We start from the raw sequence: 17,126 nt of genomic DNA on the forward strand, positions 1-17,126 counted from the left end.
CAGCAGATACTGATACATGTCCCTATTCCTCTTTACAAACTTCATCAATCCATTCTAGGCTGTTACTTCATATTGCCACTAAGAGGGAACCACAAGGATCAGGAATTCAGGAATTACTTTTGTGAAAATCTGAATATAATTTGGGTACCTCCACAATCACCTGCCTGAGTCTCCATAATTCTTCCAATATACTGCTGAGAGCAGTGGAATAGAATTGTCATTGATCTTGGCATAGACCATCCTATTTCCCAAGACTCATTCTCCCTAGGGTTTTGTTCTTATGGCATTGAGGCTGCTGCATCCTTTCCAGTTTAAAGGCCATTCTCCTCAATGGAAGAAAAAGAGATGAAATGGGGCTTAAGACTTGAGTAAAACCAACTGCCTTTGAGGAATTGATTCCCACTGGGGGTTTATTTCCTGCTCGTTTCTCTTATCCTTCCGCAACAATATCTTCCTCTTGCTCTCTTTGGCATCTTTTCCAAGCCAGAAATTCTCTGGGCTTTGCACCTCCTGGTAAAAGTAGGATTTTCCTCCTCTTCAGTCTTGGTACTCAGCCAGTGTCCCTCCTTCCATCTTTTGCACATTTCTTTTCACAATCTCAGCCCACAAAAAATACTTTGTATAGCACTATATCGCTTTGTTCCTCGCTGGAAAGATTTCTTACATATCAGAATTTCATTTTAAAGGACTTCCAGGTTCACTGAAGCCATATTCCCTTTTACAGTCTCTGACTTCTGATCATATTCATCTTCTTTTCCTAAATTCTTCTGCAACCCACTATCCATTTCGCCTTCTAGTCTTTAGCATCATGGTCATTTGCTCCTAAGGTCATTAAAATCTAATAATTAATTTGGCATATAAAGAAAATATAATATGATGTAATGAAAATGTTCGTTTCCATGGCCCAGTAAAATGCACTTCTGTCAGAATGAAATAAACCAAAGGATGGGAGAACTTCTTATAATAAAAAAAAGTTTACAGTATTATTCATATTAGTCAATAAAAAAAGCATTAAAATTCTGTGATCAACATAAAATCAAGGTATAAAATCACCTTCAAGATATAACATATACATAGATATTAATTAAAAACAATCGAAATCAACACCAAAATATGGTAAGTTCTATGTCTTGAAACTATAGTTTTCTTCTTGCCTTTTTCTGTATTTTGCCCTCTTCTTTAATAAGCATAATTTTTTTCTTCTTATAAAGTTTTATAAGAAAGTGAGAGCTAAGTCCAGGGTGGCAACCTTCATCTTTTCTATACTCTGACAGATTAAATTATCTGCCAAGTAGTCTCAGAACATTCTCATGCTCTGCTTGTAATGTTACGTAAAAACAAAATTGTGTTTCAGTTGAAAACTACATATCCTCTACAGCAGACCTTCCTGGGCTATCAGATTCTGACTGTACACTGTCTTTGAGAGCCTGTGCAATTCTTTGTAAGGTGTAGGTAACAGACAGATGTGTAAATTCTGTCCAGTCTGATACTGGCCTAGTTGATTTCCTCCAGCTGTGGAAAAACCAGTTTGTCTCATTTACAATTCATCTCAACATTTCTTCACTCCATATGTAAATTTGTGTGATGGTGACTTTTCCAATGAACCTTTACAACACCTGCCTGGGTCCCCCACATCTTATGAGTAAAATAAATTATGAGAGGTCACAATTTTACCTCTTTCAGAAAATTATCCTTTAACAGCCTGAAAATTTGTTTTGTTTCATTAAGGACAAAAAAATGAGCCTGGATAATGGCCTTTAGTATCTCTGGAGATAAGGTGCTTTCTCTAGTCTACACTAAACAACCAAACTTTGCCCCACCCACACTGCTTTTAACCCTGCTGCTAGTCACAGCAAGAGTGTTTTTCCTCTAGGTTCCTTCCCACATTTTCTTTTTTAAGGTGGAAAGAAAAACTGAGTCTAATCTCTAGTTGAATTTGAGCATACAGAGGCATTGATGAATGTTACTATATATCATATCCCTATGATTCCTCTAAGTATTATTGGCATTTTGTAATTGAAAAATAATAATTGCATGTATTCAGGGGTACACAGTGATGCTTTGATATATGTACTGTATAACCCATCAGATCAGAGCAATTAACTTATCCATCATCTCAAACATCTACCATTTCTCTGTGTTGGCAACATACTTTTATTCAGGTAAGTGCTTGTTAATGACTCAGGCACAACTTTGAGCTCACCTTAAGTCTTTGTCAGGTGTATCTGCTCCTGCCACTGCTCTTCTAAGTAGGTTTTTTGGTAGATTTAACTGATTCAGAGTCATTTGAAATTTTCATTCCTTTGACAACTATTTATCGGGCACCCACTATGTGCCTGGTGTCATTCTAATCTCTGGAGGTAGAGCCTTGGACTTTCATGACACTTCTAGAAACAGCCCAGATTGTGGTCATGGAAGTTCACTTTCACTTAACACAGAATAAAGCCACAGATCCCCAGGCTGAGGAGCTGAACATCAGGAAAACATTTTCTACAGGAAGAAATAGTCCAGCTGAGGAAGAAAATTCACACTGCAGCCTTGGACAAAGCACAGATGTTCCACTAAGAAAAACAATAGCATCCTATTTTACTTACAAGTCACACCTTTTTTAAAAAAAATAAATAAATAAAAGCAAACTCAAACTCAGCTTTCCTGACAGATGCCCTGAGAAGATGAGGACTCTCACCTCTTTTTTCTCACCAGTCTGTTCAGCGATCAGCTGGTCAAACACAGCCCCAAACTCTTCATGGATTTTCTGCATCTCATTGATGTGACTGGCAACCTTGTTCATGGTCTTGATGGCCACTGGAAGAAAACGGGTCGTGAAATGAGAGGCTATTTAGAGACTGTCATGGAGACCCAGACCTGTGGGGGGTCCCGGGCCGAGGCCTACCGTCCAGGTGGTAGTGCTCCTCGCTCTCCGCATCGGTCAGGGCGAACAGCTCCCTGAGCAGAAGTGGGTACTTGAGGATCCTCTGGATGGGCTTGATGAGGTACGACTCCAGCGTGGATGAGTGCTGCTGCTTCGGGTTCTGGGCATCCAAGAACGCCTTGAAAGCCGTGTCTGTCTTGGCTGGCAGGGTTTAAACACAGGTCATGGGGGTGGAACGCCCATGTGACTTCCTTCCCACAATTTCTCTCCCTTCCTCAGTGACTCCAAGGTGCCTTTTTTCAGGACTGAGCAGAGAGTGGGTGGCAGGAAGAGGGAAAGGTAGGGGAGGGGGCGGTCACGGAGACCACAGGCAGTCAGCTCTATGTATTTATGTGTTGGGGGTGGGGTGGGGAGAAGCCTGATGAGTTAAAGGATGACGGAGTGTAGACTGCAGACACCCGGATTTCCAGCGGCTGCTCTTTATCCTCCTATTACACATGTTTTTTTATCCTGATGTTTTGACACCTGGGGCCTTACTGTCCATGGGGAGACTGCCCTGCCCACGCTGGCCAGTTCCTGGAGATAGTAAAAGACTTGCCAGGAAATGTGCCTTTTATAGAGTCCCCACACACTGCCACCTCCTCTCTGAGGCTCTTACATCCTGGGCCACCATTCCCCTGTCCTTATCATCTCAGGGTGGGGGGCACACATCTCGGCTTCGAGGGCACCACAGAGTCCGGCCTCCCCAGTTCCTTCCCTCAGAAACCCCAAGAAAGGCTCTTGGCCACATTTTCCCCTTGCTCCCTGTGCCTCCTGACAGACCCTGCATGTCCTCATCTGGCCCGCATGGCATGGGGTGCCCCTGCCTCTTGGGAACTGTGAGTGACAAACTAGTAATCATCCATCCCCTGAGCTGTTGGCCCTGTCATCCCAAAATAATGACAAACCTACATTCTGAACACTCCTCACCCTGGTTTTCCTAATCTTTCAAGCATTTCACTGCTGGAAAAACCTCTTTTGAAAAAGGCAAGCAGGCCATGCACAGTGGCTCATGAATATAATCCTAGCAGTTTGGGAGGCCGAGGCAGGTGGATCACCTGAGGTCAGGAGTTTGAAACCGGCTGGCCAACCTGCTGAAATCTCATCTCTACTAAAAATACACACACACACAAAAAACAAAAACACAAAATAGCCGGGCTGGTGGTAGGCGCCCATAATCCCAGCTACTCAGGAGGCGAAGGCAGGAGAATCACTTGAACCCGGGAGGTGGAGGTTGCAATGAGCCGAGATCGTGCCACTGCACTCCAGCCTGGGTGACAGAGGGAGACTCTGTCTCAAAAAAAAAGAGAAAAAGAAAAAAAAAGGCAAGCAGATGCAGAAGCAGCAGCACCTCGCAGTGTCGGTGAAGCAGAGCGAGGCAGGATCTCCCACAGTGCTCTGCTCAAAGTTAACTCGGGGGCACCACCTGTGAGCGTCTGTGGGCTCTGATCTGATGCAGCTCAGGCAGCACTTTCCTCACCAGCCTTGCCTCCTTCCTTGGTGTCCCAGCTGGTTTGGGAAGCAGCCCTGGGGAGTTGTGGGGCCCCAAACAGAGGTACCTGGCAGGGGATGATAGGAAGCTGTGGCTAATGTCTTCCAGGTGCAAAAGAATGTCAGGGGAGGGCAAAATATGGGAAGAGGAAGGGACAGTGTATCCAAGCAACGTAACAGTGGACGCACGCTGCCGCTGGGCTGGTGAGCACCTGGGGATGATGGGGGCTGTGGCACGTCCAGCGTGGGCACAGAAACTCCACACACCCCTCCTCCATACCTCGCCCAGTCACCTCTCCATTTGGCTATTCCTGAGCAGCATCCTTTATGATAAACCAGTAAATAAACACAATCAACACTGGAAAAAGCACATTCTTCACATTCATCTGGATGACTTTCCCCCACTGGAAATTCATTTCCAATGAATATTAATCTGGATGACCTTCCCCCATTGGAATGTTCATCTGGATGACTTTCCCCCATTGGAAATTTTACATGGCACTCCAGTGACTCGATACTTTTCATAACAGCACCTGGAATGTCACAGGAACTCAAAAATCTCTTCAATAAATAAATACCCTCTCCCCGCAAAAAACAGTGGGAGTATATATATAATTTATATATATATATATATATATATACACACACACGTATATTAGAAACTTTAAAATATAGAAATTTAAAAGTTTAATGATACATATTTTATTAGAAAGCTTAAAATATAAAAATTTAAAAGTTTAATGATATTTATAGATGTTATTAGAAAGTTTAAAATATATAAATATTAAACTTTTAAAATGTCTAATAAAAATGTCTTTCCATCCTCAGTGGTTAGGGGTATGAGCTAAGACTAAAGATGCTATAAAAGGGCATCAGAACCATGATTCTTCTGTCTTTATTTTTTTTTTCTGAGACGGAGTCTCAACCTGTTGCCCAGGCTAGAGTGCGATGGCACATCGTGCATCACTGCAACCTCTCCCTCCCGAGTTCAAGCAATTCTCCTGCCTCAGCCTCCCGAGTAGCTGGGACTACAGGCATGTACCATCAGGTCTGGCTAATTTTATTTTTTTGTATTTTTAGTAGAGATGGGGTTTCACCATGTTGGTCAGGTTGGTCTCAAACTCCTGACCTCAAATGATCTGCCCACCTCGGCCTCCCAAAGGGCTGAGATTACAGGTGTGAGCCACTGCACCCGGCCCTGTCTTTAATTTTAAAAAAACAATAATCATGGGGGAAGACCTCATAAGACCACAATCTTGTTATCCCTTTTAAGCCCCATTAAGAGAACAGACTCCCTGGGTTGGCATCATTTCTTGCCTTTCCAAAGTACAAATTCCTGAAGAGAAAGGACACTGGGAAGAGTGGCCAACTGGCCCCATGTGATAGGAGAGCTGGGCTGGGCTGGGCTGGGGGCCAGCATATGAGGAAGTGATGGATTTTGTGGGGCATCCCAAGTCTAGGGCCACATCTAGAAGGGACCCAGGAACTCTTCCCCAGCAAAATATTTTCGTCCAAAAATATGGCTGTGGGTATTTCACCCATCAACTGAATTCCATATCAGAGCAAAAGACTGCACAGTTCACAGTGCTTGGCGCAGTCCAGGAGCATCACTCTTCCAGGCCAGCTGTGAGTCCGCGATGAACATGAACATGCACTTTGTTGTTCTCAGAGTTATCCTGACCCTCTGGGCTCATTAGACAATTAGAAAATATGGGTCAGCTGGGCACGGTGGATCACACCTGTAATCCAAGCACTCCGGGAAGCCGAGGTGGGCAGATCACCTGAGGTCAGGGGTTCAAGACCAGCCTGGCCAACATGGTGAGACCCGTCTCTACTAAAAATACAAAAATTAGCTGGGCATGGTGGCATGCGCCTGTAATCCTAGCACTCCGGGAAGCCAAGGCGGGCAGATCACCTGAGGTCAGGGGTTCAAGACCAGCCTGGCCAACATGGTGAGACCTGTCTCTACTAAAAATACAAAAATTAGCTAGGCATGGTGGCATGCGCCTGTAATCCTAGCACTCCGGGAAGCCAAGGAGGGCAGATCACCTGAGGTCAGGAGTTCAAGACCAGCCTGGCCAACATGGTGAGACCCGTCTCTACTAAAAATACAAAAATTAGCTGGGCATGGTGGCGTGCACCTGTAATCCCAGCTACTCAGGAGGCTGAGGCAGGAGAATCACTTGAACCTGGGAGGTAGAGGTTGCAATGAGCCGAGATCACACCACTGCACTCCAGCCTAGGTAACAGAGTGAGGCTCCATCTCAGGAAAAAAAAAAAAAAAAAAAAAAAAAAAAAAGAAAAATATGGGTCATACCCACTGTTTTAAGGGATAGTTTTGAAAGATAATATAATATTTTTTCTTACTGAATTAAGAAAAAATCCATGGGGGCAGAATTTAATCTAATTGAGTGATTAAAAATAACAAATTGCTCAAGGGCCGAGATGGGTATAAAATTTCACTGTGGAGCAAAGCACTCTAAAATTGTTACTTTAATAATCTCATAACAATTAACATTCAATAAAGGTTTTAAAAGAAACACACTGCACACGTAGAACCATATGCCCAACACAGCACACGGGAAAGGACAGGCAGCATGACAAGGAGAATCCCAGGTCCCCTTTTCATTTGAGGTTCCACCAGAACTCTGTTGCACAGACCACCACTACCCTTCAGATTGTTTTTATTTGGGGCAGGCTCTTTGTTACCCAGAGATCTGTATTGTGCTAATACTTCCTATAATAGGTTTTAAATTAAGTCAAGCTAGTTCTCTTTGGCAGCAAACATAAACACAACACAAGAACATTATTTACGTATCTGGGGACCTGATCAGCAGCTGTTTACTTGGCAGCTACAGTGAAGTGTTAAGGAACAGCAAGCTGATTTCCAGAGATTCTTTGAAATCAAACTTTCTGTTGGTGCTACTGTTTGCCAAGAAAATGTTTCCTTAATCCTTTTACCATCAAAAACCACCATATGATGAACTATGGAGACATAATCACTTTCTGGAGACTCTCAGAATGTTCCACCATCTTCTCAGAGCACTTAAGGAAAAGCAGCTTGCCAATATAAAAATTCTACTTTGTCCTGCACAAAAATAACTACAAATGCAGCAATTTTCAAGGATAACTGAGACAACTTTAGAAGTGCTTTTGGGAGCTGTTATCACACTCCCAGGAATAAAAGTAGGTGAAGGAAAGATAAAATTCCACAAAAAGGTATACGGTAAGTCCTCACTTAATGTAGTCAGTAAGTTCTTGGAAACTGCAACTTTATGCAAAATGATGTATAATGAAACCAATTATTTTCCTCATCAACATTGTAAGAAAATGATGTTGAACAAAATGACATTAGTTGGGAACCTGCTGTACATCGTGTCACTTAAAAGTCACAGTTTCCAAGAACCTATCAACGACGTGAAGTGAGGACTTAGTTATGAAGTGTGGTAGGTTATAATCAAAATTAAAGAAAAACAGAAATAAAGCAAGGAATTTCTAAACCCCCTACGTTTTTACATAACTAAAGAAAGACCCATCAATTCTGGCCCCAAATAGCAAGGTAAAACTTTCATTACAAGAAAATTGACAAAACCATTAATTCAAGATATTGGCCAGGTGTGGTGGCTCATGCCTGTAATCCCAGCACTGTAGGAGGCCGAGGTGGGCAGATCACTTGAGGTCAGGAATTCAAGACCAGCCTGGCCAATATGGTGAAACCCCATCTCTACCAAAAAATACAAAAATTATCCCGGTGTGGTGGCAGGGGCCTGTAGTCCCAGCTACTCGGGAGGCTGACGCAGGAGAATCGCTTGTCCTGGGAGGTGGAGGTTCCAGCCTGAGTGACAGAGCAAGACTCTGTCTCAAAAAAAAAAAAAAAAAAATGCAGGGAGCAGTGGCTCATGCCTGTAATCCCAGCACTTTGGGAGGTCGAGGCGGGTGGATCACCTGAGGTCAGGAGTTCGAGACCAGCCTGGCCAATGTGGCGAAACCCCATCTCTGCTAAACATACAAAAATTAGCCAGGTGTGGTCGTGCACGCCTGTAATCCCAGCTACTCAGGAGGCTGAGGCAGGAGAATCACTTGAACCTGGGAGGCAGAGGTCGCAGTGAGCCGAGATCATGCCACTGCACTCCAGCCTGGGCAACAGAGTGAGACTCTGTCTCAAAAAAAAAAAAAAAAAAAAAGAATGAAAGAAAGAAAGAAAGAAAGAAAGAAAGAAAGAAAGAAAACAAACTGAATGCATTGCATTGCTCAGCACCCATATCAGTGGCTTGCTGGAACATCTATCCGGCAACCAATGACTCTTAGATTTCTGTCCAAAAGCCCCCAACCACTGTCAGCCACACAACTGACAAGCAACACACCCCCACCTCCATATCCTCAGAGGCCTTACCTTTCACCAGGACCTTGGGAACTTTTGTGTGGCTGGCGCAGAAGGCACTGTAGAGCTTGAAGCGGTCAGCATAATACAGGAACGATCCCCCCAGAGAGAACAGCACTTTCTAGATTTGACGAGAAAAGGAAACAGTTGGTTGTTTCCTTCCTCCACTGGAAATAACAGCAGGTTATGGCAGGGAGCTCACATCTGCCTGGCCCACCCCACAAATCAACATCTTCCATGTCTGTCAGAGCCTTTATTTGCTATCAAATGCCCTAAAATTGCCCATTACAAAGTATGTGCTCGTACAAGTTTGTGTAAAAGGTGTTGGACTTTTTGTCTTCTTAGTATTTATAGGGGAGATGTCCCTGGTTTTCCAGATCTGTGTCTTTTAATAACCTATCCAGGCTGTTTGAATGTTGATGAGAAAGTATATATTTTGGAAAAGTCAGAAATCTCAATTCTCCCATTAGCTCCTGTTGGCAACCTAAATAAAGGCAGGAAATGCTCATACCTCCCGCCCCCGAAGCAGAAAACATGTTCTTCTGATCACTATCTTCATGCCTTCCAAAACCACCCTCTCCTCTAGCAGCGAAGAACATAAGCAATATTAAAGGAAGAAACACGCTCAACTATGGAAATCAGGTATCATCTCCCCAGCCTCTCTGCCCTGTCCCAGTAGGATCACAACTGGGTAGAGGCCTTCTCATTAAGATTTTACTATGCCTGAGAAGATACTTTGTATCCCACATATTATATATATAGACAGATATATTACATATAAATATATAATATACAGATATATATAAATATATAATATACAGATATATAAATATATAATACATAAAATATAAAATATATGTGTAATATATAAATATATTATATAATATATAAATATATATGTAATATATAACATACAAAATATATAATATATAATATATAATACATATTAAATATATATTATATATAAATATATTAAATATATATTATATATTTTATATAATACATTTTATATTTATATTTTATATTTTATATATTCATATATTTTATATATTATATATTTATATTTTATATATTATATATTTAATTGTTATATATTATATATTATATATATTTTATATATTATATATATTTAATATAATATATATTATATATTATATTATATATATTATATATATTATATATTATATATTTAATATATATTATATATTTAATATATAAAATATATATAATATATAATATATAACAATTAAATATATTATATCTAATATATAAAATATAAATATATAATATATTTTATATATTATATATTTGATATAATATATATTATAATATATTATATATTTAATATAATATATTATAATATATTATATATTTAATATAATATATTATAATATATTATAATATATATTATATATTATATAATATATGAAATATAGATATATATTTTATATATATATATATATATATATATATATAAAAAGGCCTCAGACAAACATCTTCTGTGAGTTTCACACTGAAAGAGTCTTGTTTAGAGAGGGGCCTTATTTAGCTTATTGAGGCTTAGAATTAAAAGGCAGGTTTCAAGCAAAGAAATAAGGTTTTGAATTTGAGTAACAAACTAGGTTCCCCAAAGTGCAATTTATCTAATGAACAATGCAGAGGATTCTGAGTCTGTCCATGACCAAAAAAAAAAAAAAAAAAAAGGTTTATTTTAAACCATACATAATTGGTAATTAGATGCCTCACTTCTCTTCTTACATGTTCTCCTTTTCCTCCTTTATTTTCCAAGCCCTCCCCAAATCTCCACCCTGGCTTGGAGGGTGTCAGCAGGAGTATCCTGGGTACTGCCGTCAGACTCTGTGAGGGAGTTATCCTTGGAGCCTGATATAGTTTGGCTGTGTCCTCACTCAAATCTCACCTTGAATTGTAGCTCCCAAAATCCCCATATGTTGTGAGAGGTAATTGAATAATGGAGGCAGGTTTTTCCTGTGCTGTTCTCATGATAGCAAGTAAGTCTCATGAGATCTGATGGTTTTTATAAAGGGCAGTTCCCCTGCACACGCTCTCTTGCCTGCCGCCATGTAAGACATGACTTTGCTCCTCCTGAGGCCTCCCCAGCCATGAGGGACTGTGAACCCATTAAACCTCTTTTTCTTTACAAATTACCCAGTCTCAGGTATTTCTTCATAGCAATGTGAAAATGAACTAATACAGAGTCATAATCAATAATTAAGCAAAAAAAGTTGTGGAAGAAAATGTGCTAAATGTAACCCCTCCCTCTAGCCATCCATTTATTTAACTTAATATTTACTAAGTGTTTATTTACCCTACCACAACCACAGATGAAACATTAAGGTATTCACTTATTCCTCCCGCCTTAAAAATTGATTCTCAGGGAACACAGTGCACACAAATATGAGGGGTTTATACACAAAGACTCCATTTCCCCAATGTTTCTGTTCTGTAGGACTTCAGAACGCTTCTCATAGGCTGGTGTACATTGCAAATTTCCAAATGAAAATTTTATCAAAACTTATTTGACATCACAACTAATTTATTTCCTTCTGATACTACCTTGAGACTAGTGCTCTATGCAACACAGTTTGAAGAATTTAACAAGTTTTTTCTTTTTTTTTTTGTCAAATATACAACGAGGATTTTAAAAAGAGCAGCAATTGTGGAAATCAATAGCAACAGGTTTCGGAGCAAAACTGTCTGGAAACCAACTCAGAGAGCCTGGAGAGAATCCTGCAGGCAGGCACACTAGTGTTCATGAGCCATCTCGCCTTACAGATGGAATGGAGACAATCAGATTGTGCCATAAGCAGCAAAGTGAAGAGGGTCCCACTTACGTGGAATTGAGAAGAGTGACGGTTGAGTATGGAAGTACCGGTTTGGTATCCTTGATCCAAAATGCTTGGGACCAGAAGTATTTCAGATTTCATATTTTTTCATATCTGGGAATATCTGCATTCTATTTACTGGTTGAGCATCAAAAATCAAAAATCCAGAATGCTCCAATGGCCATTTCCTTAGAGCATCATGTTGGCACTCAAGAAGTTTCCAATTTTAGAGCAGTTCGGAATTCAGATTTTCAGATTTGAGATGCTCCACCTGTCACTAAAAGAAGCAATGTACCAGCCTCTCCCTAGAATAACACTGCTGTCAGTACACTCAAGTCTATATCAAACTTCTGGTACCCAAAGTCTCCTTCTTGTGAATCCTTTTAGCGATTAACTGGACCCAAACTCAAAGAACCAGCCCCACAGCAAAAGACTTGTAAATGAATATAATGAATGTTAGCTACTTTAGGTTAAAACGTAGTATTTTAAAGTATGTCTATAACCGTATTTTAACCAACCCTGGCCTCCAGAATACATCCATTTTTATTAAGCAGTTTTTTTGTTTATCTATCAGGCCACATCATGTGTTCTACTGTGCAAATTATTAATTTACTAATTTAGAAAACAGATATCACTACAATGAACCTAACTGTATTTCAAATGAAGAGCATAACCACCAACAAGCAATTTTTGAACACAAAAATGAACTATATGGAGTATTTAGGGTGAAGGATATATTGTGCCTACAACTTTCTCTTAAATGGTTTGGGAAGAAAATATTTTATATGTACACATAGACACACCATACATGCATAATGTACACACATGCACATATGGATACATATACACATAGGAGACAGGGAGGGAAAGAAAGAATAAAGCAAACGTAGCCCAATGTTACCATTTGGGGAATCTAGATGAAGGGTATTCAGGAATTCTTTGCACTATTCTTGTAACTTTTCTGTAAGTCTGAAATTATATCCAAACAAAAATGAACACGTATAATATATTCACATACTTATGTGTGTTTGTATGTAATTCTTAGTAGCTCCTGTTGCAGAGAGGCAATGTAAAGAGATAACACACACACACAAAAACATATATTGAGGTAGAATACCGAGGTGAGGCAGTCTTTACCTCAGCTCCGAAACTTGTACCCTAATATTACACAGCTAGATTCATGCAAGTGTTAGAAGACAGGCAAAGCGTATGGGGACCTATACACATATGAACAACTGATTCTTAACACAAATGCGAAAGAAATTGAGTGGAAAAAGGATCAAACGACAGTCATTGCAACAAACAGGATTAGAAAAATTGGATATTCATACACACACAAATTAACTTTGATTCCTACATTAAACCATAACAAATTTAAGTTCAAATAGATCAGAAGTCTAAATGTAAAACTATAAAACTTCTAAGAGAAAACTACAAAACTTCTAAGAGAAAACACAGGAAAAAATCTTTAGGCAAAGATTTCATAGATAAGACACCGAAAGTGTGATTCAAAAAGGGAAAATTTGAAAAACTGTACTTCATCAAAATTAAAAACTTCTGCTCTGTGAAGGGCACTGTCAAGAAAATGAAAAGACGGGCCTCAAATACAGAAAAAAATATTTACAAATCATGTATCTGATAAAGGACTTATAAAGGATATACAAAGAACTCTCAAAACTCAGTATTAGTAAACAAATAACCCAGTAAAATAAATGAGCAAATTATTTGAACAAACACTTCACCAAGGTGGATATACTGAGGGCAAAAAACAAGCACATAACAGAAGATGCTCATCATCGTACGTCATTAGGGAAATTAAAATTAGAACCATAATGAGGTGCTACTACACACCTGTTAGAATAGCGAAAAAGAGAAAGTGACTGTGACCTCAGCAGAACAATGAGGAGGAACTGCTGGAGGGAGCTGCAATGGTATAACCACTTTGTAAAACAGTTTAGCAGTTTCTTAAAAAGTTAAACATACCCTTACCATATGACCCAACCATTCCCTTCCTGGGTACTTAAGAGAAATGAGAGCATATATCCATAATAAAACTTGTACACAAATGTTCACAGCAGCTTTATTTGTAATTACCAAAAACTGGAAACAACCCAAGGTGCACGGATAACAAAGTGTGGTCTATCCACTCAATGGAAGACAATGCAGCAATGAAAAGGGATGAGCTGTTGATACACAGCAATATGGACGATCTCAGTACAACTACGCTGAGTGGAAGCAGCCCCAGAAAAACAGGTACTTGGTATGGGATTCCACCAATATAAAATTCCAGAATGCAAACATATTTATAACAACAGGGAGCAGAGCATGGAGCAGGGGTAGAGTGGGAAGGCAGTAAGAGGCAGGAGAGAAAAACCACAAAAGGGCAGGACAAGACTTTCAGGAGAAATGATTATGTGCACTGTCCTGATTGTGGCCATGGTTTCATAGGGGTGTGTGTGTGTGAATTCATCAAATTCCATACCAAATATATGCAGCATATTCTACTACACAATTATACCTCAATTAATCTGTTTGTTAAAGCGCATGAGGGTGACATGTAAGCCAATATATGAAGCAATGTGCTTTGTTACTTGGAGGTGCAACACAGGAAATCTGCAATAAAAGAAAGCCAAGCAGGGAAGAGGAAATAAGTAGCCTTGCTAAGGCACTAGTCATAAATCCTCATTAGGCTGCAAGGACACCGTGTGCTGGAAGATTGTCTTTCCCCTGGATGATGATAAGCATTTCCATTAAGCAAAGTTTCCCAGAACAGGATAAATTAATTTGTTTACTGGGTAACCAGAAGTGCCTATTTTTTTTTTTTTAAGATGGAGTCTCGTTCTTGTCCCCCAGACTGGAGAGCAGTGCCACGATCTCGGCTCACTGCAACTTCTGCATCCCAGGTTCAAACGATTCTCTTGCCTCAGCCTCCTGAGTAGCTGGGATTACAGGTGCCCGCCACCATGCCCAGCTAATTTTTATACTTTTAGTAGAGATGGGATTTTGCCATGTTGGCCAGGCTGGTCTCGAACTCCTGACCTTGGGTGATCCGCGCGCCTTGGCCTCCCAAAGTGCTGGGATTACAGGTGTGAGCCACCATGCCCAGCCAGGAGTGCCTATTCTAATTCACCAATAGCTAAAGCATTAAAGGCCCCCACATAAACCAAACAAAAGGTCAAGGTTGGTACTTCCTCGCATATAAAAGCCAGCAGCTGCACCAGTTTAATGTAAATTGATGGCATTGGTCTTCCTTAGCCAGACAGGCAAGATACACTCCGTTCCCCTCTCAGACACCCTTACTGAACAGACCCCACTGTGGGCCCTCCAATGAAGACATTAACACAATCAGGGGATTCAAATTGAGCCACACTATAGCCCTGACGCTGGAGGCAGCTTTGCACTACTTACCTTAAATTGGTCGACCTTCTCAAGCTTTTCCAAATCAGGTACCAGTCTCACTCCATCTTCTAAAGTTTTAAGGAATTCTACTTGAAACTCTACCATTTCCGTTAAATTTCCAAAAAGCACGTCAAGCTAGAAATGAAACAGAATTTAATGCACCTCATATCTCATTAGTCTTCCTAAACGTTATTTATATCTGATTACAAGGTTTTTCTATCAATTCTTATCAATTAAGAGAATCCCATACCAGAGAGCGGGGCAGTTTTTTACTCTCCATGAGCACACCAAAGCTTAGCAGGCAATAATTTCACCTAGTTGCTACAATTAAATACATTCAAAATGTTTTCAGTGTTACGCGTGCCCCCATTTTTTCCTTTTTACCAACAAGCCAAACCACAGTATCATGGTCACAAAGTTGAAACCATTTCCAGCATACCTCATCTTGGGTGAGAAAAGTTTCTTTTTGAAGAGGCTTTAGGTATCTCTCCATGAGACAGTTTAAATCCTAAGAATTGAAAAGAGAACTCATTAGCTTATGTGTTTTTTTATTTTTTATTTTTTATTTTTATTTTTTTATATACCCTAGAACTTAAAGTATAAAGCATATGTTAACGTCTATAAAAGGATCTAGAAGAGAACAAACAGATCCTGTCCCAAAGGCTAACATTAGAGACTTTAGGTGATTAAGGTCCATTTCAAGCAGGAGTAAGCCAACCTTTTCTGTCAATATTTTAGGCTTCGAGGACTAAAATACAGTCTCCGTTGCAACTTCTTCAACTGTAGCACCCAAGCAGGCACAGACAGTACGTCAAGGAATGAGTGCGGCTGTGTCCTCATCAAACTTTATTTGCGAAAACAGGCGGCGGGCTGGATTTGACCCAAGGGCCATCATTTGCTAACCCCTGATTTAAAGACTAAAATATAGATACTTAAACAGATCACCCTGCCTCTGCATGGGGAATGTGACCAGGTGTCAAAACAAGTAATAACACAAAGACAACAGACCTGACACTCTTGTGGCTAGACTCTAATTAGATTATGAAGAGCATATCCTCAACTTTTTAAAAAATTAAATTTAGCTTTCTTATTAGGTCAACACACACATATATATATATTTATATATATAAATGAATTGCTGTAAAAATTGCTAGGCTTCCTTAAAAATCACAAGAAGGCTGGGCATGGTAGCTCTCATGCCTATAATCCCAGTACTTTGGGAGGCCAAGGTAGGAGGATCGCTTGAGCCCATGAATTCGAGACCAGCATGGGCAACATGGTGAAACCCCCTCTCTACAAAAAAACAGAAAACGGGGCTGGGCATGGTGGTCCCAGCTACTCAGGAGGCTGAGGAGGGAGGATTACTTGAGCCCAGGAAGTCAAGGCTGCAGTGAGCTATGATCACAACACTGTACTCCAGCCTGGCCAACAGAGTGAGACTATCTTATAAAAAAAAAAGAAGACCAAAAAAAAAAAAAAAACAACTCACAACAAGCTTTTAACATTCAGAGTAAAGGCAAAATTCCAAGAGAAACCAAGACACTCTTCATGACCAGTTTGATTCAGCTGTTAATGAAAACCAGCAGAGACACACCAACTTCACTCCTTTACGAGGCAGAGGGAGGACAGGGGGAGAAACGAGAAACATACCTTCACGTAGGTGCGCTCCGTCTCCAGGAGCTCGCAGATCACCTTACGCAGCTTATCTGCATCTGAGAGTTGTCTCATGGTCGCCAGTTGAGGCCCCGTGGAGTCCTGAGGAGATGGGCTCTGGTCAGAGGGGTTCATCTCGTGCAAACTGCGGCAAAATGCGGCCACCTGTTCTGTACTCTTTGGAGCACAGCGGGGAAGGGAAGGCAGAGGTCATTATCCCTCATTAGACGCACCTGACACCTGGACCTCCTAGAGGTGTTCTTCCTGGTTAATGAACTGTTACATATGAATGTTGACTTGTGTTTCCACAAGTTGCTCCACATTTAGGAGAGCTTCTTGAATGCTCAAAACAACCAGGATAACAATTGCTAACATACACTAATTGCTTACCACACGCCTAGTGCTGGTCTGAGGCATTTCATCTGCCCACACGGTAAGGACAACGGAA

General features: G+C 40.4%; 1 protein-coding gene across 13 annotated transcripts in view; it reads right to left on the bottom strand.

Moving 5' to 3' along the window:
* Positions 1-17,126, bottom strand: part of TIAM1 (TIAM Rac1 associated GEF 1) — a 443,928-nt gene that overhangs the window by 20,328 nt on the left and 406,474 nt on the right. For 12 of the 13 annotated variants that reach the window (XM_030806062.1, XM_030806069.1, XM_030806064.1 and 9 more), the window contains 6 exons: positions 16,676-16,855; positions 15,465-15,533; positions 15,035-15,160; positions 8,796-8,904; positions 2,894-3,073; positions 2,687-2,805 (listed from right to left, as the gene is read on the bottom strand). In XM_030806062.1, the coding sequence (XP_030661922.1) occupies positions 2,687-2,805; positions 2,894-3,073; positions 8,796-8,904; positions 15,035-15,160; positions 15,465-15,533; positions 16,676-16,855 (783 nt within the window). The remainder of the gene's footprint in view (positions 1-2,686; positions 2,806-2,893; positions 3,074-8,795; positions 8,905-15,034; positions 15,161-15,464; positions 15,534-16,675; positions 16,856-17,126) is intronic. The other variant, XM_030806071.1, reaches the window with a different exon arrangement.

This window comes from Nomascus leucogenys, chromosome 25 (genome assembly GCF_006542625.1).
Source record: "Nomascus leucogenys isolate Asia chromosome 25, Asia_NLE_v1, whole genome shotgun sequence".
Taxonomy (NCBI): Eukaryota; Metazoa; Chordata; class Mammalia; order Primates; family Hylobatidae; genus Nomascus; species Nomascus leucogenys.